Raw genomic sequence first — 25,473 nt, 5'->3', positions numbered from 1 at the left:
TGTGTGTCTTTGCCTCTGTGTGCAGTTCCACTCAGGTGGCGATCCAAAGACAGGTTCTGTGGTTTCTGCACAAGAAGCACAAGCTCAGGCCATCCTTCAGCAGACCAAGGTATACAACCGGTTGCATGCTGCACATACAGCTTACTCAGAAGTGTAGCTTATATATAGCTCTGAAGATTATTAAAACCAGACTATCTCTTCTATACTGGTTCTTCTTTGTCTCCTAGCTGGCTATGAAGGGACCTCCAGGGCCACTCGGCCTCAGGGGAAGACCTGGGCCACTGGTGAGTGCATCCCTCATTATTTATGTAAACTCTGGCAGCCCAGAGGATTTTAAAAGTTATTTCTCACACAGTACTTGGCAGATGAAGCATTTGCAGGACATAGGGAGTAATTTACGAAAGTTTGCAGACTTGTGATTGACAAGTCGTTGGGCAGTGAGCATATCCTGGATAATCTAAAGATGACCTTAATTCACAAAATCTACTCCATGTTGTCTTCCCTATGACCAATATCATGAAACTGAGCTCATAAACTAAGCAAGAAAAACATTTACTGAAGTCACCTAGAGCAGAATCAGGGGCCGTTTTTTCCATAGATGTCTATACAACTGGAAGTCTTTACAACCAGTTGAGTCGCCCTCTGCTGGAGATCAAAAAGAATGCAGGTTTAGGCCCTTAGGGCTAGAATCTGAGTGCATCTCTTATATTTAACCATTAATGACCTATGCAGTGACGATTGTGTGACCTTGTAATATGTATTAAATATATTTATGTGAATATCTGCAGCATACGATAGCACCTATCGTTCACATTTTTCGCCTGTAACCTGGTATACGAGAGTGCATAAACATAGATTTGATTCATGTAGTATGTGCATATGTGCATTTAAAAGGTTGAGTGGTTGCTTATGTAACTGAAACATTCATTTGTCTGTGTGTATTCTTCCTAAAAAAACACTTCCAATTTCCATTTTTTTTTGTTTTTTTAAATATATATTTGCAATTTGCAATTTTTAAAAAAATTCTTACTATTAAATAAATACGTCAATAATATCAATATGTTCTTTTCTCAGGGTGTACCAGGCCCCTCTGGGCTGAAGGGAGCCACTGGTGAGATGGGACCACCAGTAAGTTAGTTTAAACACACTGGAGCACCAGTTAAACTGTGTTTGTTAACACAATTCACCACTGGCAACATATCACCTGGATCTCGTTCCTTTGATGATTTTATTTTTCCTGTAGGGCCCTCCAGGACAGCCAGGTATCTCCGGTCAGAATGGGCGACTTGGGAAACGGGTGTGAATACTTACTACAGTTTTTATTGTTGAAACTGTTATAAGCATGGATTTAAAGTAGTTATTTCTGTGACTAAACTATTACCATGTCTGGGTCTGTGTGTGTTTTTTAGGGTCGAGCAGGTGCAGACGGGGGTCGTGGTGAAATAGGGGAGACTGGAGCAAAGGTGAGCTAAAGTCCCAGTCACACCTCACTTTTGCGTCTCCTTAAACTGAGACATTAACTTTCTCCTTTTCATCTTTCTTTAAGGGAGACAGGGGATTTGATGGCTTGCCTGGTCTCCCTGGAGACAAAGGGCATAACGTAAGTTATGTGGCTGAAAAAGTTCCTGTTAAGTAGATAACTCTGAATAGCACTTGTCAGCTCCCATGTGTGTAATTTCTCAGGGCGACAGAGGGAAGCCAGGCCCTGTAGGTCCTCCTGGAGAGCTGGGAGAAAAGGTGAGAGGTCGTGGCAGTTGTAGGTGTATTTTATGTGTGCAGGTGCTTCTATTTATGGTTATTCATGTTTGCTTTTTTTTTAAAAACAGGGTTCTCAGGGGCCACTTGGGCCGAGAGGACAACCAGGTGATGCTGTGAGTGTTTACAAAAACACACCTTAGTGCCATTCAGCATATTCAGTTAGACCATTTGCCAGTTTTGGAGTCAGTGAGTGATGTATTACACATTTTTTTAAACTTTTCTTAAATGTAATAAAGTATGCTACTTAATTACTCACTGGAGAAAGTAGATTACTTTCTCGGTAACATGACCTGGAACACACCGTCACATAATTATCAACACCGACACAAATCGCCGTCCTAATGAAGACACACGTGATCTTTCTGTTAGTGTTCACGTACAAACACAAAGCTGAAAACTGAAAACAAAGATGAAAACTAGCCCAAAGTCACTTTAAAGCGATCTCCACAGTGATTCATGAACAGGTAGAAACACAGGCTACAGGCCTGACTGCTCATCACTGCCTTTGTTACTTGTTGAACTTTAGGCTGGACTGAAATGAACACACACTCAGCTTCACTTTGGGTTCTGGGATACCTTTGTGTTAACATGCTGTTTGTGCAGATACTTGCAAAGAACTGACATAGTGTTAGTAGTATGATGCAATTGTTTATGTCCGGGAGGCAGTTTGCTCTTTACCATTGCAGCTCTTGTCGATTTGTGTGATTAAAATAAAATTAACCTTAGGTTGTGAGTGTGTATTAACGTTAGATAAAAAAAAAGGGCTCGTACGAATGACGTAAGCACTTTGAGTGCTATGTAAGAACCAGTCAGTTTGAGACTTAAGTTTGCAACAGAAAGCGGTGCTAAAATGTGGCTGCAGGATGGTGCACAATCTCTACTGCATGCTACATTATCTTATTTATATTAACTGATCTGTGTTTCAGGGACCCAGAGGTATGACTGGCCCCAGAGGTCGGCCCGGTCCCCCAGGCATGCAAGTGAGTGTGAACCTTATCCTTTTTAATGCACCACCTTTTCACACATTAAGATCTACAGCTAACAACAACAGACAATGTAAGATAAGAGTGATTACAGCTCTGTGCCAACTCTGTGTTTAGCCATGAAAAAAACCCTCTTTTACATCAGCTGCATGAATCCAGCTGTGGTGTAACTATCAGATAATTGCAGGAGATAATACCTAATCACAAAGTTGCACCCCTTCTCCATTTGTTAACATTGTGTTATGTAATTCTTATCTGAGAAAGAGACTGTTTGCTGGCCTGAAGCCGTTTCATTTTGTGTAACGTCTGTTTGCACTTGTAGCAACACACGTTCACGCTTGTCGGCATCCGACAATGCTCTTTGCTTTGTTTAAATGTATTCATTGATGTTGGTTCATTACGCTTTAAAAGCCTCAAGCAGGAAAGGTGGTATACCTAAACCAGTGGTGCAGTTGATCATTTTTAAATTGTTTCCAGTCCCAGGGGTTTTATGTAACAAGCTTTAGAAAAACAAATGTAGGGGAAATACACCCTCCTCCTTACAGCTGAAGGACACTTAAAAATTCTAATAATGACCTGAAATATCATTAGATTATAACGCCATCGAATATTACATATCAGTGAAAGGGACACTTCTACTATTACGAGTACACTGGAAGTTGAAATTAGATTCACATGGGATGACAACCAGGTGTGAGCAGGAGGACTCCAGACAGAAAGGTGTTGATGCTGATCAAGCTGGAATTGGTTACAGAACCATCTCTAAAGAACAGACTGTATACAGATGGACAAAATTTAAGAACATCTATCGACAGAGTTCAGTGCAAGAGCAAAAGTGTTAGAAATGCTGTCGACAGACCTGACGTGCACAGTTTATGTGAGTAAATCCAGTCTGAAGCTGTTTTGTACAAAGAAAAGGACAAAAATGCCTCTAAAACAATGTGCAGGACTGATCAAAAGTTACCTGAAGTGTTTAATTGTAGCTTATTGCTTCACAAGCAATAGTTTTACCTCTGCACACCACCACAGTGGATGTTAAAAACAATCGAGATCTGATTGAAGTGCAGCCTTTTGTCTTTAATTCAGGGGTTACAACTGTTTATGAATAACAGCTATTTTTATACACAGTCCACCATTTTCACATGCTAAAAAGTTACTGGACAGTTGAGTGACAAGCAGCCTTATGGCCGTGAGTCCTGTTCCCTCAGTTAGCCATGACAAGTTAAGCTCATGACAGGAGTGGGTTCCCAGCGTTGTTCATCTTTTCTTGGTAGTCGTTCACTGGAATTCTCGATATAAGGCCCAAAGAAATGTTGATGCAAGTCAAGAAGGATGAAAAATCAAAATAAGCCTATCAGAGATAACCAAACCAACAATCTGGTAGATTCTTAAAATGTAGGAATGCACTGACCACCTCATCGACATCAAAAGACTTGAAACCTGAGACCATGGAAGACAACTGAAGTGGATTGCTAAATTCTTTCCTTGGTAAAGAAAGCCAACTAGGAACATTATCAAGGATGTAAATGAATCATTGTCAAGGCCTACAGTCCAGAGACACCTTTACAAGGTGAAAACCAGGGGTTATACTCAAGAAGAGGAAAGCCAGGTAAGAGACACACAACATCTAAAAGAGTCTGCACAGCTCTGAGGGCATCTCAAGGGAGGAAACACAAAATTTTGCTGAAATAGCCTCTGAAAATGGGATTTTATGAAAAAGAAAAAGCCTTATTCCTGAACAGTTAATGCTATACTTTAAAGCTTAAAGCTAAAAGTCCGACCTTCAATCCCATCTCGATTTTTTGATTTTTTTAAGCGATTGTTCGAATACTTATGGACTGTATTGTATGTTTTCCTCACACAAACATGTGATTTTTGCTCATTTTCCTCAACAAATGAATTAGAAAAAAAGAATAGAAACAAATCAGCAAATATTTATCAAAATATTTAAATATGTAAAATGTTTGTTTCATTTTTTCAGTTCTCTTTTTCACTTAGGACTTAATCTGATAATGTTTCAGCTTATAGTTCCAGAGAAATCTAAACAATGGCAGCTGCATGGCTTCTTTGTTTACTCAGACATTATTTTTTTTGTAGGAGTAAAGAGTTCATACGACAGAGAAAGTTGGTGGCAGAAAGTACACCTCATGCAAAGGAATTATCTTACACAGGAAGTAGCAGCTCACAGTCGGCCCACAAAACAATGCACGTCTTTAACCAGAGTCCTATTATTCTGAACAAAAACCTCATGTGCTTTAAATATTTTGGTTAGAGGCCACATAAGTAGATTTGAGGATATAAAAAAAATGTAGTCTCCTTCTTTAACCGCCATCCTTTTTCTTCTCACAGGGCATTCGAGGAATTGATGGGGCTCAGGGTTCAAAGGGAAATATAGTAAGTAATATAAACGCTGAAGACCCCAGATCTATGTTGATCTGTTCTGATGACATCATGTCTCCTCTGTGACAGGGACCGCCAGGAGAAGTAGGAGCACCCGGACAGCAGGGCAACCCTGGAATCATTGTAAAAGCAGTGAACATACACTCACAAATGTAACTCAGCTGCATACATGTATCTAAGGAAATACTAATCCTCTGTCTCTGCTCCAGGGTTTTCCTGGTCCTCAGGGGTTAGTAGGGCTGCCAGGAGAAAAAGTGAGAGTCTTTTACTTGGATTCTTTCCTCAGAGCAAAGAGAATCTCAGTTGACTGACTCATCTTTGTCTCACAGGGTCCTCAAGGGAAGAAGGGGATGAGAGGCTTGCCAGGAAATGACGGGCCCCCAGTCAGTAAATGCACACTTGTATTTCTTTACTTTTGTGATCGCTTGTGACATGATGCACTCCCTCAACTTCACACATCGTCTTGTCTACAGGGTCACCCTGGACGAGAAGGTACCCCGGGGGAAAAAGGACTGCCAGTAAGTTTGTTGTCTCTGAGGATTTATGTTGTTTTCATGGTATTACAACTGACTATAATATGTGAATATGCTCATTTCTAGGGTCCTCCAGGTGTCCAAGGGCCTGTTGGATACCCTGGGCAACGAGGAGTTAAGGTAGAAAATGCAACCTGGTTTGGAGATATATGGATATATGAATCCATTAATTTCTGGATATGTTAAAAGGCAGAGTGAGGTTTCCAGTTAGTAGGGTTAATCTTATGTGTATGTAACCACATGATACCAGTATCAACTGACACTACAGCAGCACTGACAGAGGAAACTTCTCTGTGAAGATATATGAAGTTCTAAAAAGAAAACATTTTTACAATTCAGTGAATTTATAGCATACAATATCCACAATATCAAAACTGCACACCTGATATAGTGCAGGTCCAAATCAGACTCATCAAAGCATGGACTTCTCTGACCACTAAGTCTTGTAACTTGCGAGTGGGTTGTCAGAGAGAAAAATCCCACTGAGGTCTAAAGAATTTGAAATCAATTCAACTTGATCCCAACTGTTGTGTCAAGGCACGTTATATATTTTAAGGCAGAGGTTCTTAACCTGGGTTCGATCTTACCCTAGGGGATCGGTGAGTCGGTCTCAGGGGTTCGGCAGAGCTTCCGCCGTGACATGCACGGCTCATTTTGTGCACCAGTAAAAAACAGATCTATGTCTTCAATTTGAAAAAAAAAAAATCATATTTTATTTTTCAGTAAAGAGGGGTTCAGTGAATGCGCATATGAATCTGGTGGGGTTCGGTACCTCCAACAAGGTTAAGAACCACTGTTTTAAGGTAAAGACCCTACAATGACAGAAAACCCCAATCAGATACGAGCACGTGCTTAACGACAGTGGGAAGGAAAAACTTCCTTTTAACAGGGAGAAACCTCCAGCAGGAGCAGGCCCTATGTAACAACAGATGGGGAGGCAGACAGGACAAAAGACACTGTGGAAGAGAGCCAGAGATTAATAATAACTAATGATAAACACAGAGTGAACACTTTGTGATGTTCCTCAGTCTATTCCTGAATAATCTGTAGCAGGAAGCATTACCCTGTTTAAAGAAGCCATTGTTATTAGGGAATACATCTGCCATGAAAGTGTGTATGTGGTCTCTAACCATGTACAGGGAAGTGGTACTCGCCAAAGTAATATCCACATGAACGCCAAGGTTTCCGAGCAGAACATTGCTTCCTGCTGCCATCGCTGCCCCAGGTGAACAACGCTCAAGTGCCCATTGTAGCAGTGGAGAGGGGTCAGCACGGGTTCTCTGAAAGGTTTATGCAGCTCTGTAAGCTGTGATGCACTGCATGTTCTGTCACCTTTCTGTCAGAGCCAGCAACGTGTTTTTGTTGCAGTTTGTACTACTGTAGCTCTACGTGTGCATTTATGTGCCATGGGCGCTGATGACTCAATCGCCGGTTCCCAGTTTGTCCCTTCCTGGAACACATTTGGAAGGTATAAAGGAGTGCATGCTGGGAACACGCCACAAGACCTGCTGCTACAGAGATGCTCTGACCCAGTCATCTCAGTTTCACCCTATGAGTGACTCAGGTCCTCACCATTTTCTCCTATTTTTGCTTCCAGCACACCAGCTTTAAAAAGAGATTGTACATGTGCTGCGAGAGGAATCAGTTTTTACTATTGTGACTGATCAGGATTTGTCAGCGTACTCAAAATGTATTATTCTTCCACATTGGATTTCACCATAAGCTAAAGTCAGGAACAGCCAACTGTGACATTGTATCATGTGTTCTCTCTTTACTTGTTGACTTCCAGCTTTGTTGTCTATCTTCCTGTTTGACAGGGAGCAGATGGGCTCAGAGGTTTAAAGGGCAGCAAAGGAGAGAAGGTAACAAAGACAGAGAAACAGCGCAATTTGTTCTAAAATACAGTATACAAGGTATTTGTTCCAGAACCATCTGTTTAGGCTGTCTGTTAAATTATCTGGACATTCCTTTGTCTTCCTGTCTCCTCTCCTTTGCTGTGCCTGCAGGGAGAGGATGGTTTTCCAGGGGCCAAGGGGGAGATGGGGGCAAAGGGGGATGTTGGGGACAATGGAGCACCAGGGTCTCGAGGCGAAGATGGACCTGAAGGTCCCAAAGGCCAGTTGGGTCCCCAGGGGGAGGCTGGACTTATTGGTATTCCCGGAGAGAAGGTACAGAGCAAATCATAGCTGATCAGTAAAAGTATCAGTGAATAATCCTAACTCATATTGCACAACATGTATTAGGAGTCATGCTGCCTCTCTTTTTAGGGTAAACTGGGAGTACCGGGACTGCCAGGATTTCCAGGGCGACAGGGGCCAAAGGTGAACTAAACTGAATGAAAGTAAACCAGATGTTGAAGATATAATGTACGCAAAGCAAATCTATGCGTCTTTTTCCTCCCAGGGATCTGATGGGTTTCCTGGTTCAGTGGGAGCTTTGGGAGAAAAAGGGAAAAAAGTAAGTGGAGGGTTTGACATCGTGATGATATTTTCTCTGAAAAATGATGATGCTATTTCCTTCAATATTCTTCTTTTGTCCTCTAAATCAGGGCCCTGCAGGACAACCAGGAAGTGCAGGCCAGAGGGGACCAAATGTGAGTATCGTCTCAAAACAGATATTTGAGTAATGGCAGAAAGGACACGGTCAAGGATGCCATTGTCTCACTTTATGTCGGGGTCATTCTGGCTCAAATCAGCACGGGCTTTCTGCTTGAATCGTTCATTTCCATAAAAGTTTTATGGTGCAAAAATAAATATGATGATTTTGGTGAAATTTTTGCGTCATATATCAAATAGTTTTCAAGGCATGCTTTTTTGAAAAAAAAATTGACCCATTTTCAGGCCTTTTCTTCTCTCATTGAAATCTGCAGCAATGTCTGAACATGAGTATCTCAAAAACTATTAAAGATAAAAGCCTGGAAATTTCAGTGGCCTTTCTTACCATCAAGATGAATCAGACTCTGTGATTTGAAACAAACATAAAAGTTTTGGCTAGTTAAAAAGTGAAACAAAAAAGAAATCCTGCACTCTTGCAAAGTCCTATATTGGAACATAGACTAATAAAAAGGTTTAATATTGCAAAAGACAATTAGTGGCGATTTCTGAATAGCATGTATTTGAATTTCACAGTACCGTAAAGTAAAAGATGTAAATACTTTATACAAAATTCTTAGTCACAAATGAAAAAAATACTATGATGTTTTTAATATAAATTGAAGAGGGACAAGAACATTGGCTGATTTGATCATAGTCTGTATAATTTTGTTCTTTTTTGTAACCTTTTTTTTGTACGTCTTCAGCTACAGCCTGCATTGAAGAGACCCTCTTATCAACATGTCACATCAGCTGCAACATGGCTGAGTTTTCACAAAGCAGCAATCATCAGAATCAGCCCTCATTTTGAACTCATTTTGACCTCATTTGCAAATTTCTGTGGCTGTATGTTGCACAGATATTATGGCAGTGACAAAATCTCTCCACAGAAAGATCGACATATAAACATCTGAAAGTACTACCTGTGTAGTAAAACTGGCACATTGCCGTTGCCACATTTACGGACACACTGTTCAGAAAGATGGAGCACATCTCCATTCAGATAAAATCCGATGCATGAAGAATTTTACCATCACATCTGCACATCTTCACATCTTTCCCAAAATGGTTTCTTCTCCTGTCCTCTCCTCTCTTGAAAGAAATTGAGCCATACTGTGTAGAAAATATGGTCATCGCCGTGATGATGTCACCAATCGGTTTGTGAAGCCCTGTTTTAAAACATCAGTGTTTTGTCACTCCCATGCTCCAGAGTGTAAAGAGTGTCGATTCATCAGCGATCAAGCCTGGTTAGCAAAATTCTGAATTTATGGGTGAAGAGCATAGCCACACGTATCTGCTAATTAGGCCAAAGTAACAAACAAGCATCAGACACAACAAACACAGGCGAGAGAGACAGTTTGGTGACTCAGATTAGAGGAGTTTAAGGCTGGCAGAAAGCTCGCTGCTACAGCTCCCTGCATTTGCACATCTGTCAAAAGTGTGCAGAAAGGCTGTGACTCTAACTTTAAGCCTTCAAAATGAATTAAACAGGTGAGTTATCAAAAACTCCAGGCCTTTACTGTTGTCACGAAGGACTAAATTAGCTATAAAAAACTGTAATTGAAGCTTTAAATATGGTTACATCTGCTCTAAATTTATTCACCGGCCCACTTTAACAGGAAGCCTCTAGTGGCTGTTCAAAAAATTACATTTTGGCACTTCCCCATTGACTTTTTTGTTTTTGAGCCTCACAGGTTGCCACTTGCCCAGCAGTAATGTACATGCCTCTGCAGACGCACTGACTATCTTCCTTCTCAGATCTGTACAGGTTTGTTTGCCCTAACTTTGAAGTTTCTTCTTTGGCAGGGTGCACGAGGTGCCAGGGGAGCGAGAGGGCCTACTGGTAAATCAGGAGAAAAGGTTTGTTGACTGTATTGTTAGCCAATGGCAAAATCCTGTCACCATTAGCTATGGTTTAATATTTTTACCCATTACCGCCTCCTTGTTCTTCTTCTCTCTTATATTTTCATAGGGTGCTTCAGGACATGATGGCCCACCAGGGCCATCTGGAGAAAGGGTAAGAAAAATACTTTTAACCTATATTATCTTATCTTTAGATTTTGCTGTTTATAGGCTATTTTCTGTTTTTTAGGGACCTCAAGGGCTACAAGGAAGGAATGGAGAGCCGGGACCTAAAGGAGCAGTTGTGAGTGCAGTACAGAGATATGTAGACACATTCACAAAATTTCACACATACAGTGATGTGAAAAAAAGTTTTTTTCTCAGGAGTGTATGCAGTCCTGTGAAAAATTAAGTACATGATTCAGAACCGCTTTCAGCAGCAATAACTTGAAATAATCCTTTTCTGCATGTCTTCATTAGTCTCTCATAGGATTGTGGAGGAATTTTGGTCCACTTTTCTTTACAGTTTTGCTTTAGCTCATTGAGGTTTACGAGCATTCATTTATGAACAGCTCTATTTAAGGTCCCAATTTAGTATTTGAACTAGATTCAGACGTGTTGTTTGACCAGGCCTTTGTAACACCTTGATTCTTTTGTTTTCCAGCCGTTCTGTTGTAGATTTACTGCTGTGCTTTAGATCGTGGTCATGTTACATGACCCAGTTTCAGCCAAACTTCAGTTGTCACAGATTTTCTCAGATTTAATTCTGGAATAGTTTGATAAACAGAGGCATTCATGTTTAACTCACTGACTGCAAGATGCCCAGGTCCTGTGACTGCAAAATGAGTCCAAATCCCCAGCCCTCCATCACTGCGTTTGACAGGTGGTATGAGATGTTTTTCCCCAAACATGGCGCTGTGCGCATGTGTCATAGCCAAACATCTCCCCTTTGTTCTCAACATTCCAGAAGTCTTCTGGTTTATTCTGATAAAACTTTGCACCGGGAGGAGGCCCTGGGGCAGACCCAGGACACGCTGGAGAGATTATATCTCTCGGCTGGCCTGGGAACGCCTTGGTATTCCCCCGGATAAGCTGGAGGAGGTGGCTGGGGAGAGGGAGGTCTGGGCCTCTTTGCTTAGGCTGCTGCCCCCGCGACCCGGCCCCGGACAAAGCGGATGAGGATGGATGGATGAACTTTGCAAACGTTCTTTTAGAAAGTCATGAATGTTAAGATGTAACCTGTTAACTGAGGCCTGCAGAGTCTAATCTTGGGGTGAATCTGCTAGGACATCCACTCCCAGGAAGATTGTGGTATTATGTTAACGCATATCCAAATGCACCAGACCATTAAACTACCAAAACATCTGCTTTTATGAGGTGCTTGTGCTTGTTGATGATCATTTAATCAAGTGCATTTGATTACCTGCTCCTGATTGCTCTTTATCCTCTTAAATCCTGTGGACGCATTAAGAGTGCATTTAGTTTTTCACAGGACTGCAAATGGTGCTGTGGAGACTTTTTTTGACATAGATGTACATTTAGAACTGATTCATTGCTGTTTACAACTTCTTCTTGCAAGAAGAAAATAGACCAAGTTAGGAGGAAACCGAGTTTGTAGATCAAGCTGAAATTCTGTACAGTAAACAAAACAAAGATGAATTTGACCTCTAAGTGATTATTTGATATTCTACACTCTAAACTATTACCAGGTTCATGACTTGTTTAAAAGGTTGAAGGTGAAGGGTATTTTACCACCTCATATTTAACTTCCTGAGCTTCATTTCTCACCAAGTGTCTCTGTGTGTAGGGTCCAGCTGGGAAAGATGGGCTTCCAGGTCACCCAGGCCAAAGAGGAGAGCCGGTGAGTGAGGTCATGGGTCGTTGGTTAAAGATGTTCTTTTTGTCTCCCCACACACAAAAACTCATCTGAACATGCTTTATTTCCATATTTTCTATGCTGCAGGGATTCCAAGGAAAGACTGGACCCCCAGGACCTTCAGGTGTGGTGGGGCCTCAGGTAAGCACGAAAGTGTGAATCCTTCATGTGCTGAATGTTTTCATTGGTATTACTGAGCCAGTCACATTGTTATATTTTTTTCAGGGCAAATCAGGAGAGCCCGGCCCACCAGGGGACCGAGGTCACCCAGGAGCACCAGGTGTACCTGGAGAGCATGGTTTACCTGGGACTGCTGGGAAGGAAGGTGGAAAGGTCAGTCCACATTCGCAGGTCCACAGTGTATGATAGAAACACAACGCATGCTTCAATTTCACTATGCTTTTCATTTCCTCTCAGGGGGACCCCGGTTTACATGGGACATCTGGGAAAAATGGACCTCCAGGCATGAAAGGGTTCAGAGGGAGCAGAGGAGCCCCGGGCATTATGGTAACACACACACACACATTAATATTTAGTTCTTACTTTCTTAAGATTAGGAATAATATAAGATATAAATTCAAAATGATGTGTGATATTTCCAGGGACCTCCTGGTCTGAAAGGTGGGTCGGGACCTCGTGGGTCACCAGGAGCCATAGTGAGTCTACAGCATGTCTTCTGGGTTTCTGTTTGTTGCATAGTTATAAAGTAGAATATTTCAAACATTTTAACCATTTTTGCTAGACTGTGATCAGGTGATTTCCGATTCACATATTCACTATAAAAAATTAAACAAAGACAGAAATGACACAATGGAGAGAAACCACTTGAGAGATCTTGAATACAAACCCAAGTATCAGAGTCAAGCGTGGTTAGTAATCCCAGCAGATCTTAATGCAGTCCTACATTAGCTAATGGCACAGCTGTTACCCTTTTTTTGCTTCCTCTTGGTAAATCACACTCATGGCACACTGATAGATACAGTCGCTACTGCCTGTGCAAGCCACTTTGTGGCTCAACCCTTGCTGACAATCAAAGTAATGTCCATTGTTCTGTCAGGGATTCTTGCTGTTGCTTTCCTGCTTTTTGGCAGAATATACTGACAAACATAATTTGCTGCAGATGGATAAAACAGTCCGATCTCAACTAAAATGGTCCTGAGAGAAATGGTGACTGTATGACAAATACTCTCCTGCCCCAATAAAAAGCTAATCATTTTCTTTAAAACAGCCAAACCAGAAAACATCAAGTCATTCATGTTGCTGCCTTAGCAAACACAGTTTGTAGCTCCAATGTGCATGTGTGGTTGAAGTAAAACCTAAAAAGAAAAAGCCAAAAGCACTTTTCAAATAGTATTTGGCATATATGTTATTTATGTCAAGTGCTATTATTTTCCTACAATGACTAAAAAAAACCCCTGTTTTTTAAGCATTCAAGTGTCAACATGGTGTACTGATTGTTTCCAGGGGCCAACGGGTGAGAGGGGCCCTCCAGGACCAGCTGGTGCCATTGGACAGCCTGGTAGGGCCGGAGCAATTGGAGGACCTGGACCAATGGGAGAGAAGGGGGAGCCTGTAATTACATCTAATCTTCTATGTTCTTATATTATATTTGCCCATTTGGTCCATTTTCATAAGCAGCATGGATGAAAAACAAAGATCCATCAAAGTAGTCTGTCTTTGGTTGGATTGTTAGTTTTTACTATTGATATGTTTTTGTACAGAATAACAGGAATTAAATGTGTGTATTTGTGTCCCAGGGAGAGAAGGGTCCAATAGGACCGGCAGGTCAGGATGGGGACCAGGGACCTGTAGGGATGCTTGGGGCAATGGGCACTGCGGGACCTGCAGGAGAGGACGGGGATAAGGTAAAACCAAATGCACCTGTATGAGCCGGAGGGGATGGGTGAGTATGTGTCTGTACTGTTGTTATAAGCTGTGTCCTCTGTATGTGTCCACAGGGAGAGCAGGGAAAACCTGGACAGAAAGGCAGCAAAGGAGACAAAGGAGAAGGAGTGAGTCTGGAGCCGCAGACGTACATACTCAATAGTGCACAAAAACATGATCATACATGTTTGTTTCATCTTCCCTCTCTCCTCACAGGGGCCTCCAGGGCCTACTGGCCCCCAGGGGCCGATAGGTCAGCCTGGACTTCCGGTGAGTTTGCTTCTCTCATTTTTTCATTTTGAGGGTTTTGAAAATTGAAATGTCTCAATTTACACTGTCAGTGTCAATTCTTCAGCTAGCTTTTCACTTTGTAGTTTTTTATTTACCGTGGTGTGTATTTCATGATGAAACTGTATTGTATTCTTACCAGTAGTATGGGTACCAAACATCTGACGTATAAATAATTTACCCATCAGATCAATCCCTTCATAAATTATTTCCATTTGGTACTTTGTACTGATACTTCACAGTTTGTTGTCTCTCTCAGTCAAACAGGTTTAGTGGGAATTACATCATTTCAGAAAGTTAAATAAACAATTTCAGTCATAAAGACATTTCTCACTCTCCCCTGCATAACAGGGTCTAGATGGTTTGCCAGGTCCTCGGGGCCAACAGGGCATGTATGGCCCCAAAGGAGATGAAGGTCCCAGAGGCTTCAAGGGCTCTACAGGACCAATAGGATTACAGGTGAGACTCTTATTTTATGAAGGCAAACAATAAAGTCTGCACTCTCGTCATATAATGCTGTATGTGTTCTCCAAGGGCATGCCTGGCCTACCAGGAGAAAAAGGCGAGAGTGGCCATGTGGGACTGATGGTGAGCTCTTAATCTGTTTTATTATTTGCCACATTTTTTCCACTCCATTTTCTATAATCAGTAAACTTGTTTCTGTCTCATCACATAATTTAGGGTCCACCTGGACAACAAGGACCTTCTGGATCTCAAGGACCTATTGGGGGGCAGGTAAGTCTCACAGGCATATTTGTGGATCTGCATTTAGTCAAGCGCTTGATTTACGTTTTGATGAAATTAAAAAGTCTCTGTGGTGAACAGGGGCCACCTGGTCGTCCCGGGATGATTGGGCAGCCAGGTGTTGTTGGAGAGAAGGTAAAGAAAATAACAAATAAAACAGCTTTTAGATATTGATGCTCTTTCCAGATGATCTTACACGTAATTTGCCTTCCCTCTTAGGGTGAGGATGGTGAGGCAGGTGATCCTGGAGCAGTTGGTGTTTCAGGAAAGCCAGTGAGTTTGTTTGCTTATTTGGAAGGCACGGACATCCTTTAATCCATTTATAATACTCAATTTTTTTCTCTTTTCCTTTGACATACCCAAGATGATCACTTACTCTGTTCTTTTGTTGTTTTAGGGAGCAAAAGGAGAACAAGGGGAGAAGGGAGATACGGGTCCTCCAGGAATGTCTGGTCCTCCAGGAGCTAGAGGCACCCCAGGGGAGGATGGAGCCAAAGGCAATGCTGTAAGCGACATTCATGACAAAAAAAACATACTATTTAAGTGTTTATCAGTATTATAATACTAGTCAACCCAAACCACTGTAATACACTATGAAAATCTTTGATTGCCTGATTACGTTTAATATAGTTTGTGGTACCCTAACATTCTTCCCTTCCTATACTGTTTAATGTACTAGACAAGCAGGAAATCCTACTCCTACTCCAACCACTTGTTGGAAACCTGTTCAATTGCTTATTAACACAATCTTTTCACATATTCAATGCTCCAGTCACATGTCGGGAACTGTTGGGAAGTGCATTTAGGCATGTAGAACTGAGCATCAGAATGGATAGCAAAAGTGATCTAAGTGACTTCGAATGTAGATTTGTTGATGGTTCCAGATAGGCTGGTATTAGGCTGGAGCATTTCAGAAGCTGCCAGTCTACTGGGATTTACACACACAGTCATCTCCAGACAAAGAATGGTCTGAAAAAGAGAAAATATCCAGTGAGCAGCAGTTTTCTGAAAACGCCTTGTTGATGCCAAAAAGAGAGAATAATCAGAGCTCATATGAAGACAACAATAACTCAAAAAACTACTTGTTACAATCAAGGTATTCAGTAGAGCATCTCTTAATGCACAGCAGATCAAACCTTGATGAATATGGGCCTCAGAAAGAACTATAAAAATAAGGCTAGCAAAAAAAGCATTTAGCAATTAGCTAAAGACTTTACTACTAGCTTAAGACTTTAGAGACAGAAGCTTCACAACGCAGTGCTGTATTTAATTTCCATAATATATAAACAGTCAGAAAATCAAAGTAAAGTCCAATTAAGCAAGAAAAATTATGTTACGGAACATTTCAAGGAGTATTTCATAAAGAACATGATTAGAAAGAGAAATAATCTCACTTTAAAACTTAAAAGTGTTGTATACTTTGTAGCGAATGCACTGTTTCAATCATTTATGAAATACACTCTATGATGTACAACATGTTGGTGTAGTAGCGCTTCTCCTTCACTCTCCGCAGGGTCCTATAGGTCTGACTGGGGACCTTGGACAGCAGGGAGAAGCTGGACCCAACGTGAGTGTCTGCTCTTTGTTTTCTTCTTCTTCCTTCTCTTCTGTTTGATCTATCATCCTCATTCTGTTTGATGCATCCACTTTACAGAACAAAGACTCACCAAAAAAGAGCTTTCTAGGATAAAAAGTCATTATTTTTTTAAAGGACTTCAATGTTTCATCTTTGTCGGTTGCATTGCACTTGCAGTTTCCTGGAATTTGAATGAATTCAAACTAAAATGTTAAAAATATATGAGGACCCATAGAGAGGGAGATGTGGAATAAACCAAACTTTAAAATTACATCCGAGCTAAATTTGAAAACACCAGGCAAACATATATTTTAGATGATCTGTGGAGAAACAAAGCTCCTCGTGAGCTCTTATATTTCCACTGGAAACTAAAGTACATAAAATCCTCATTATGTAACATCTTTGTAGTTGTTGTTTTCTCAGTCAGACATCTACCAGGCTAGTTTTTTTCTTATTTTTTTCCCATTTTATTGCTTTTAAAGCTGTTATGTGTTCCTCTGCCCACAATCTTTGTTCCCCCATCAGGGTGTTGATGGCCTCTCTGGATCTAAAGGAGACACAGGAGACCCTGGAAACCTTGTAAGCTGTAGACTGCTGTATGAACACAAAAGAAAACGCAACATAATGACCGACCAGCTAACCTTTTTCTTTAAATGTACCAGGGACCCCCAGGGGCACCCGGGGAACCTGGACCACCTGGGCCTCCAGGGCGAAGGGTCTGTCTGTTTTTCTTATGATGTTCTTTTGTCTGCATGCAGAAACCTCATTTTCTATTTACTGTTAAATCTGAAGATTAAAACTTCTGCTGTTGGGCAGAGGTTGGGAGTATTTTTGCTTAATGCATTCTCACTGTGCGTATGTGTGTGTGTGTTTGTGCATGACTGCACCCTTATGACAGATTCAGGTTAAAATGTTTTAAAATGTTGTTCTTCAGGGCCACATGGGGAAACCAGGAAAGGAAGGAAAAGCAGGCCTGAAAGGAACGAAGGTGAGAGTTTGAAACAAGTCTTTCAATAATAACTTCTAAATACTGGCAGTGCCTGAAAGCTGACTTGCTCTCTGTCACTGCAGGGTGCTCTGGGATTGGAAGGTCCCATTGGGAAGACGGGCCCTGTGGGAGCCCAGGGGCATCCTGGCAAGCCTGGTCCCCAGGGTCTGAGAGGGATCCCCGGGCCTGCAGTGAGTTAATTTAGGAAAAGCACAGAAGGAGTGAGTAAAGCATGGAATACATGATGTTTCAATCATTTCTTTGTCTTCTTTCAGGGTGAGCAGGGTTTAAATGGACCACCAGGCCAGACAGGACCACCAGGTCCCATGGTAAGATAACCCATCAAATAGCAAATCTGAGAAGTTTTCAACAAAATCACGCTTCCATCTTGCATTAAAACCACAGTTTGATGTTTTTGCATATTATTCTAAAGATAATTTAAAAGAAAAAATACGTGTGTGTAGCACATAAAACCGAACTATAAAGGTTAACATTACATTGCAATATAAAACACCTAGAGGCAACTGTTGTTGTGATTTGCGCTATATAAATAAAATTGAAGTGGATTGAATTGACTCATCATTTCATCTCCTCAGGGTCCACCGGGTATAACAGGACTGAAGGGAGACCCCGGCAAGAAGGGAGACAAGGTGTGTTCATACTGTACTCACAAATATTCAAGTTATCCTTTACTGGGACTTTTCTTTGACCTCATCTCTGATATCTTTGTAGGGTCATGGTGGTGTAATAGGTCTGATAGGGCCACCAGGAGACATTGGAGAGAAGGGTGACAGAGGACTACCAGGAAACCAGGGATTACTGGGTCCAAAGGGAGATGAGGTGCTTAAAAAATGCTTGAACACACTCTCCAAGCAAGCAAATAACACAAGATGTGTAGAGGTGTATCATGAAAGTCCAGTATCAAATCATGGAGACATCTAGATGCTGCTGTCACAGTTTTAGCTTTATGATGATATGCAAAGTATAAAGTTTGCTATAAACAATGGTTTAGTATCTGTTTTTGATAGAGTGAGTAAAGAACTGAAATTTGTCCAGTTATATAAATGTAAAGAAAATGCATATTTAGTCCCTGAAGGTTCTTATCTATTTCAGATATTATAATGTCATGATGTTACCTAGCAACCACCTTCCAATGGGATAAAATTACAAAATGTTATTATTTATGATAATAGTGATAATAATTACTATAACCACTTATAAAAGTATCACATCATTTTAATTTAATGGCAGTAATATCTAATTTAGCAAATATTAAATTACATGTTTGGCACATTAACTTATGAAGTCAAGTTTACTGTACTTAGACACTATATGAAAGGTTTAATGCCACATAATAATTATGTAAATGTAGTTAAAGCGACAGGATTTTAAGGCAGAGTGTCTTGGTATACTTTTTCAACCTTGAACAAAATCTTAGATACAAGTGTTTTATTTAGTGCTGTCAGTGTTAATCTCATTAAAATGACGTTAATGCCACAACCGCGTTAACGCGGCAAAATCTCCGTTAGCGAGTTAGCGCGGATCGGCCTGTTGAAGGTGAACAGAGACAGTTCACCTTCAAAGTAAAAGCTGCACCTTTTGAAGTGTGTAGCGCTAAACCAAAGAAACAACTTGCTTTAACAATAAGAACAATTCATAAATATCATAAGAACATATTTCTGTCACTTTTTATCACTTGATAAATTGTTGGTATGACTGATGATTGCGGACACTGATCTGTTTATTAACTACAACATGATCATTATTTTTAATGTCTATATACTTTTAATCGGTTTAAACAAATATCATTTGGCATTAATCCCAAGCTTTCCAGTATTATTCTGATAATTAACTGCACGTAAAAGGAATCTGCTGACTATGTTCACCCCACTGTGTAATATTAGGGTCCAGTTGGTTCATCAGGTCCTCACGGTCCACCTGGTCCTACGGGTCTGTCTGTGAGTTTGCACGATTATTTTCCTACATGACTTATAAACACATAAGCATGGAGATTTCTGAAACAGTGCATCCGTGTTTCCTCTTTTTTGCTCTCTCATTTCTCTCATAGGGTGTGATTGGTCAGAAGGGCTCTAAAGGAAATCAGGTAACTCTGAGATTCATCATTTCACACAACTGAATTATTCAGTGCTGTTATATTACACCATAACTACTCATAACTGAAACTGAAAGACTGATCATTTTGTGGCTCATTTAGGGTCCAATTGGTCCTAGAGGAGACACTGGGCCCGCAGGACCTCCAGGACTCCCAGTGAGTAATATTTAGTTCATTCAAGAATCGTATGACCTTTGTTTACTTTGCCATTGATCCATGTGCATCTGGACTCTTCTCTTCTTTTTTTGTCTACTTCAATCCATTCTTCTTTCTGTCTTTTCATCTACTTCCGTCTCAGGGACTACCAGCAGCTGGTGTGGTCCCTCTGCCACAACGAGGCAGAAGGAGGAGAAATCACTCCTGGGTGGATGGTGCTGCACTTGAAGATGAAGAGGATGGGGAGGAGGAGGCCATAGGTGGGGGAGAGGAGGAAATGATGCAAGGGGATCAGGCGGAGCAGGACAGCCAGCTAAACGAAAAGAAGGGCCAAGGCATGGAGGAAGTGTTTGCCTCTCTATCCTCGATGAAAGTCGAAGTAGAAGGTCTGCGCACCCCGCAAGGGACATACCACAGCCCCGCCCGCACCTGCAAAGAGCTTTGGCTTCTCCACCCAGATCTCCCCAACGGTACTTCATCAGTTTATGTTCTTGGCCATCTGTTGAGCACAGCTGTCTCATTTCAAGATAATCTGTAGATTTTTTCTGCTGCTTCTGTCTGCTGTGGCCTTGGCCCCCCTGAGGTCCTCTCTTTGTCTCTCTATCCAGGCGAATACTGGATAGATCCCAACCAGGGTTGCCATAGAGACTCCTTCAAGGTGTTTTGTAACTTCACCGCACAGGGAGAGACGTGTCTGTACCCCGACAAGAAGTTCCAGTCGGTTCGTTTACATAAATAACACAGTGTGCTATTTTTTTGGAGCAATACGATTAACATTAAAAATAAGCAGGAGGCTGTATCAAAAGCTGCATGATGTAAACACTATTTAGTCATCACCAGTTTGCTGACTGTGTGAATTTGGAGGTGATTCTTTTGTTTGTCTGTTTTTAGGTAAAATTAGCATCCTGGAAAGAGGAAAAGCCTGGCAGATGGTACAGTCAATTCAGGAAAGGAAAAAAGGTATAGTTTGATGATTATTGCACATATTTGTTGGGCTTAACACATCTGGATGAGTGCCAGTTGCAAAGCTTTAAAAGAAACTCTGAATTTTAGAGACACTTGGGGCAGATTTACTAACAGACTGTGCCAGCACAAAATCCTCTTTTGGCATAAGAAAAGCTGCTGCTGGTATTTACTAAAGACACACAGTGTCAGTTTGCAACTGAAGGATGTTTTTGTAGCTGGCCTCTCCACATAAATATTTGTCTGGGATTCTCTTCCAGAGCTTAACATTTTGAGAGGATAGGATTTAAATGATTAAACGTGATTTATTAAAGTTTGTAGCCTCACATTGAGTTAAATTAATAGTGAAATAAGGCATGTCTTATTTTTTTCACCTCATCCGGCTTAGGAGTTAGACCAGATTATCTACTCATTAGAAGGTTGGTGATTCGATCTCTGGCTCCTCCAGTCTTCATGCCAAAGTTTTCTTGGGCAAATTATTGAACCTTGATGCACTGATTGGATTGTTGAATGTTAGCTAGAAAGTAGGGTACAAAATGCCTATGTAAGGACCAGTAAATTTACTTAAAATAACATTAATTTTAAATAACAAAGAGAACAAGTTAGTTATAAGAATGAGTAAGGCAGATGGCTCAAAGCTGTGAGTCCTGTGCCAAAGCTTTGGCTGTCTAACTCAGAGTCCTCACCCTGCATGTTTAGACCCAAGCCCCACATATTTCTGGCTCTCAGTAACACTGTTTTTATCAAACAGAGCTGAACTTAATTGAACTGTAGTTAACGCGGAGTGTCGGTGGATGATGCCTCAATAATGCAACCTCTTTTACAGAGAGTCAAGTTACTTTTTACAGTGAGCAGAGGTACTTATAGTAAATCACACTTATAGTCACATTTCTACACAGAAATCAGTACACAGTGAAAAAGTCTTTGACGCCTTTACTCAGAAGCACTCGCACAAAGAGTGACTTTCATGTCATTTCTTTTTTCTTAGTTGTTTTTAACATATTGAAATATCTGTTAGATTCATGTCTGAATGTTCTGTATGTAGTATTAAAACATTGATCCAGCAGCCACAGAGTGAAAAAGACACACACAAAAACATCTGGGGTGAATTTACACACATTAACAGTATCTTCATCAAGGCTCTGGATCTGACTGTAAACACTTTTACAAGTGGTACAGGTCACCTGTTACCCACAGATTTAAGGTTTAGAAAGGTTTGTAATCGTGTTAATTTGTCGAACCAAGTAAACCTGGTCTAAGCATCTTACAGACTTCATGAGTAATTCCAAACCATCTGATTTAGACTTAGACTTTGGCAGCAATCGTATCAGTGATGGGTACACCAGGAACTGTCTCCCTCACTAAAGGCCAGTTCATGCTTTTTGCATGCAAACGTCAGAGTGACGCACATTTCATCATGTACATAAATCTGTGTGGGTGGATGAATACTCCTCTGCAGACGTGCAGCCCAAAATATTTGACTGAGTGGACTGCGCAGACTGCATGGGCCAGTGGGGAAATAATAAATACTGTGGGATATGTGACGAGGTTTTTTGTTATCCACAATTTTAGATTTCAGCTTTAAATGAATACAAAGACACAGATGGCTTTAAACTCCTGCTAAGAAATAGTTCCAACTTCTCCAGAAATCCTGTCCACCTACTGTGGTACTGTAGAGATGGGATGGAAACACACTCTGGCTTTAAAATCGCTTGGCTCACCTAAAGAATCATTGGTGTGTTGCAGCAAGCCAATTTGTGACTATAGCTGCTGCATTCTACTGCAAAGATCCTGAAACTTAAAATTATTTAAAAGTCAAAGCTAACCTCTCATGAACATCCATGGGGACCATGTGTTTTTTCTGGTTTGATGTAAGGGGCAGCAACCCTGTCAATAATAAAATATTTATCTGTCTGTATTGCAGACAGGTGCATAGTATTTGTAATAGCAACCATATTCACATCTGCATGTGTTTACCTTAGCTGGCTATTCTCATGGGAAAATTGGCTGCATTAAAAGCTAATAATAATAATAATAATAATATCATAATAACAATAATAATAACAACAACAATAATAATAATAAAGCTTGAATAGGTTTGTGTCCTTGATGTTCAACTGCAAAATAAACATACATTTTTATGCTAATTATGGTACTTTCGTACTTATCATGTCAAGTAAAAGGAAAGTCCAGCGGTTAATAGCGGAATAGGCAGCATGTTCTGCAAAACTTGCTAACTCCAACAAGAGGAAGAAGAAGTCTGCAGGTGAAGACAGAGAATAATTGTGCAGCCAAAGCTGCCCAGCTAAGACTGTTAAAGAGGAGAAATTAAAATGCTTTTTGTTTTTTTAAGTTTTAGTGAGGGAGGATTCAGGTGAGGGCAAAAATCTGAATGTGTGCTGCTCCGTCAAATGAACTGCTGTGGCCTGGAGGGACGCAGGTGCTGCTCCATTCTTGTCTTTACGAGTTCAGAATTCTGCAAAGGGTAGTAGACTTGGAAAAACAAGCTCAAAGAAAACTTCAGATTAATGTTAAACAACAGTTGTGTGGTAAATTTAAATTTAAAAATAATATAACAGTTTAAAAAAGCTAAGAGGTATGAAAGTTGGTTTGTAAAACTAGTACTCTACGTGTACTAGATGTGCCCGTTTCTTGTCATTTCAAAACATGTGTCTCTCTGACTTGTGCTGCACTTTGCTCGGCGCAGCAGGAAACCATTATAGACACGAATGGGTTTCAGAACACAGCGCTGCGTGTGCTGCGTCCGATGTGAAAGGGCCTTAAGGCTAGGAAGCTTGGTTAACAAGTTTTTGTGTGCATATTCTGATTTACACTTCTAGGGCAAACATTTGTAGAACCAACAATGTAACCTACTTAAATGCCCAGCGGTCAAAGGAGCTTGCAAAGAAAAGCGTCTGGACTTCTTTAAGTTGCTTGAAGACGTTTCACCTCTCATCCGAGAAGCTTCTTCAGTTCTAAGGTCAAATGGTGGAGAGTCCCAGATATAAACCTAGTGGGAGTGACCCCCCACAGAGGGACAAAAGGACCCCCTGATGATCCTCTAATCGCCTGAGCCAAGGTGGGAAACTGGGCGTGGGTCCCAATCAGCCAGAGTTTCGGGTGTGTTCATTGTGAAACCTGGCCCCACCTTATCATGCGAATTCCTGAGGTCAGATGGCCCAGGATGTGAGTGGGCGTTAAGGCGTCTGGGAAGGGATCTCAGAACTGGATTATAGATGGCAGAGAGTTGGTGTCGTAAACCCCCGCCTCTGTTCAAAGATGGTCGCTCACAGTGGACATAGATGGCTTCTTTGTCCATTCCCATTTTATTACAGTGTATCCATATGAATGGCCCACCCTGTATAATGACCTAGTCTGCAAGATATTCATCTCCAACCTCTAGCAGAGCTATGGTAGCATTCCAAGGGAGACTGGGGACACTGAGTCCAAATAGATCATGTTTAGCATCTCCACTGGTGAAGCTGCTACTCTGAGCTGCGGCTTCAGGGTGTTTGGTGCCCGTTGTGGTGGTGACTCCCAAACTAGATGGTGGACACTGGAGGTAAAGGGAATAATCAGGCTGAAGGAGTCCTATCAGGCTTGGTTAGCCTGGGGGACTTTGGAGGCAGCCGATAGCTACTGACAGGCCAGTGGGCAGCGGCTGAAGCAAAAACTGGGAGGAGTTCTGCAAGACCATGGAAAAAGGCTTTTGGACTGCCTCGGAGAGATTCTGGCAAACTGTGAGGCAACTTGGGAGGGGAAAGATGTGCTTTACCTGCACTGTGTATCATTGGTGGAGCGCTGTTGACTTCGACTGAGGATATAGTCGGGCGGTGGAAGGAATACTTCGAGGACCTCCTTAATCCCTCTGACATGTCTTCCGTAGAGGAAGCAGTCTGGGGATGAGAGGGCCGGTGGCAGTAAATCGGACTTGTTCCCGGCAAGGCTGCTCTTCGCCTTTGTCATCGATCCTGTTCATAATTTTTATGGACAGAATTTCTAGGTGTAGCCAAGTGGGAGAAGGCATTTATTCGGGTGGTCTGAGAATCTTGTCTGCTTTTCATACATGATGTGGTTCTGTTGGCTTCATCAGGTGGTGGCCTTATGAAGCCACCCTACTCTCATCTATGGTCATGAGCTTTGGATAGTGACCGAAAGAATAAGATCGCAAATACTAGGGGTGGAATTGAGCTTTGTCTTTGCTGGTCTCTCCCTTAGGGAAAACAACATGTTTGTTTGATTTTTTTTCTCTCTATTTGCCCAGCATTCAGATAAGCGAAGAACCTTTGTAACGCAAGTAACAAGATACTTGCAACCGTAAGGTGATTACCGAATTTAACATAGCAATGCTTTACATACCGTGCTACTGAAAAATGTAATGTGATTGCAGTAATGTGTTACTTTGTAATGTGTTACACCCAAAACTGTTTGCAGTTATATTTGCTTTGTCTGCACTGTTTTGACTTTGTATGGTGTTGTTAATGAGTCAGTGTGATCTTGGTGCTCCAGTTTTCCTACTCCGGGTCAGATGGCGTTTCAGTCCACATTGTCCAGATGACCTTCCTGAAGCTGCTAAGTGCCACAGCCAAGCAGATATTCACCTACCACTGCCTTAACTCTGCTGCTTGGCTGCACACCGCCACGTACAACCACGAATACGCACTGCGCTTTAGAAGCAGCGACGGCGAGGAGCTGACATACGAGAACACACATTACATCACTGCACTATACGACGGGTGTCGGGTGAGGAACTCAGACACGCTTTTGAGGATAACTTA

At 41.4% G+C, this 25,473-nt stretch overlaps 1 protein-coding gene across 1 annotated transcript in view; it reads left to right on the top strand.

The window, feature by feature from the left end:
- Nucleotides 1-25,473, top strand: part of LOC113024491 (uncharacterized) — a 48,753-nt gene that overhangs the window by 22,321 nt on the left and 959 nt on the right. Inside the window, exons 13-65 of the mRNA XM_026171628.2 lie at nt 26-109; nt 228-284; nt 1,075-1,128; nt 1,244-1,297; nt 1,410-1,463; nt 1,547-1,600; nt 1,684-1,737; nt 1,827-1,871; nt 2,685-2,738; nt 5,091-5,135; nt 5,211-5,264; nt 5,351-5,395; nt 5,471-5,524; nt 5,615-5,659; nt 5,741-5,794; nt 7,492-7,536; nt 7,681-7,842; nt 7,942-7,995; nt 8,078-8,131; nt 8,223-8,267; nt 10,072-10,125; nt 10,238-10,282; nt 10,358-10,411; nt 11,915-11,968; nt 12,071-12,124; nt 12,209-12,316; nt 12,401-12,490; nt 12,586-12,639; nt 13,448-13,555; nt 13,741-13,848; nt 13,942-13,995; nt 14,084-14,137; nt 14,507-14,614; nt 14,690-14,743; nt 14,837-14,890; nt 14,981-15,034; nt 15,119-15,172; nt 15,297-15,404; nt 16,413-16,466; nt 17,001-17,054; nt 17,138-17,191; nt 17,410-17,463; nt 17,547-17,654; nt 17,739-17,792; nt 18,060-18,113; nt 18,196-18,303; nt 19,368-19,421; nt 19,532-19,567; nt 19,679-19,732; nt 19,875-20,202; nt 20,341-20,453; nt 20,624-20,692; nt 25,205-25,438. Coding sequence (XP_026027413.2) covers nt 26-109; nt 228-284; nt 1,075-1,128; nt 1,244-1,297; nt 1,410-1,463; nt 1,547-1,600; nt 1,684-1,737; nt 1,827-1,871; nt 2,685-2,738; nt 5,091-5,135; nt 5,211-5,264; nt 5,351-5,395; nt 5,471-5,524; nt 5,615-5,659; nt 5,741-5,794; nt 7,492-7,536; nt 7,681-7,842; nt 7,942-7,995; nt 8,078-8,131; nt 8,223-8,267; nt 10,072-10,125; nt 10,238-10,282; nt 10,358-10,411; nt 11,915-11,968; nt 12,071-12,124; nt 12,209-12,316; nt 12,401-12,490; nt 12,586-12,639; nt 13,448-13,555; nt 13,741-13,848; nt 13,942-13,995; nt 14,084-14,137; nt 14,507-14,614; nt 14,690-14,743; nt 14,837-14,890; nt 14,981-15,034; nt 15,119-15,172; nt 15,297-15,404; nt 16,413-16,466; nt 17,001-17,054; nt 17,138-17,191; nt 17,410-17,463; nt 17,547-17,654; nt 17,739-17,792; nt 18,060-18,113; nt 18,196-18,303; nt 19,368-19,421; nt 19,532-19,567; nt 19,679-19,732; nt 19,875-20,202; nt 20,341-20,453; nt 20,624-20,692; nt 25,205-25,438 — 3,864 coding nt within the window. The remainder of the gene's footprint in view (nt 1-25; nt 110-227; nt 285-1,074; nt 1,129-1,243; nt 1,298-1,409; nt 1,464-1,546; nt 1,601-1,683; nt 1,738-1,826; nt 1,872-2,684; nt 2,739-5,090; nt 5,136-5,210; nt 5,265-5,350; nt 5,396-5,470; nt 5,525-5,614; nt 5,660-5,740; nt 5,795-7,491; nt 7,537-7,680; nt 7,843-7,941; nt 7,996-8,077; nt 8,132-8,222; nt 8,268-10,071; nt 10,126-10,237; nt 10,283-10,357; nt 10,412-11,914; nt 11,969-12,070; nt 12,125-12,208; nt 12,317-12,400; nt 12,491-12,585; nt 12,640-13,447; nt 13,556-13,740; nt 13,849-13,941; nt 13,996-14,083; nt 14,138-14,506; nt 14,615-14,689; nt 14,744-14,836; nt 14,891-14,980; nt 15,035-15,118; nt 15,173-15,296; nt 15,405-16,412; nt 16,467-17,000; nt 17,055-17,137; nt 17,192-17,409; nt 17,464-17,546; nt 17,655-17,738; nt 17,793-18,059; nt 18,114-18,195; nt 18,304-19,367; nt 19,422-19,531; nt 19,568-19,678; nt 19,733-19,874; nt 20,203-20,340; nt 20,454-20,623; nt 20,693-25,204; nt 25,439-25,473) is intronic.

The sequence above is a fragment of the Astatotilapia calliptera genome, chromosome 6 (genome assembly GCF_964374335.1).
Source record: "Astatotilapia calliptera chromosome 6, fAstCal68.1, whole genome shotgun sequence".
NCBI lineage: Eukaryota > Metazoa > Chordata > Actinopteri > Cichliformes > Cichlidae > Astatotilapia > Astatotilapia calliptera.
Note: the sequence above shows the minus strand (reverse complement) of the source record. Positions and strands in the feature narration are given on the sequence as shown.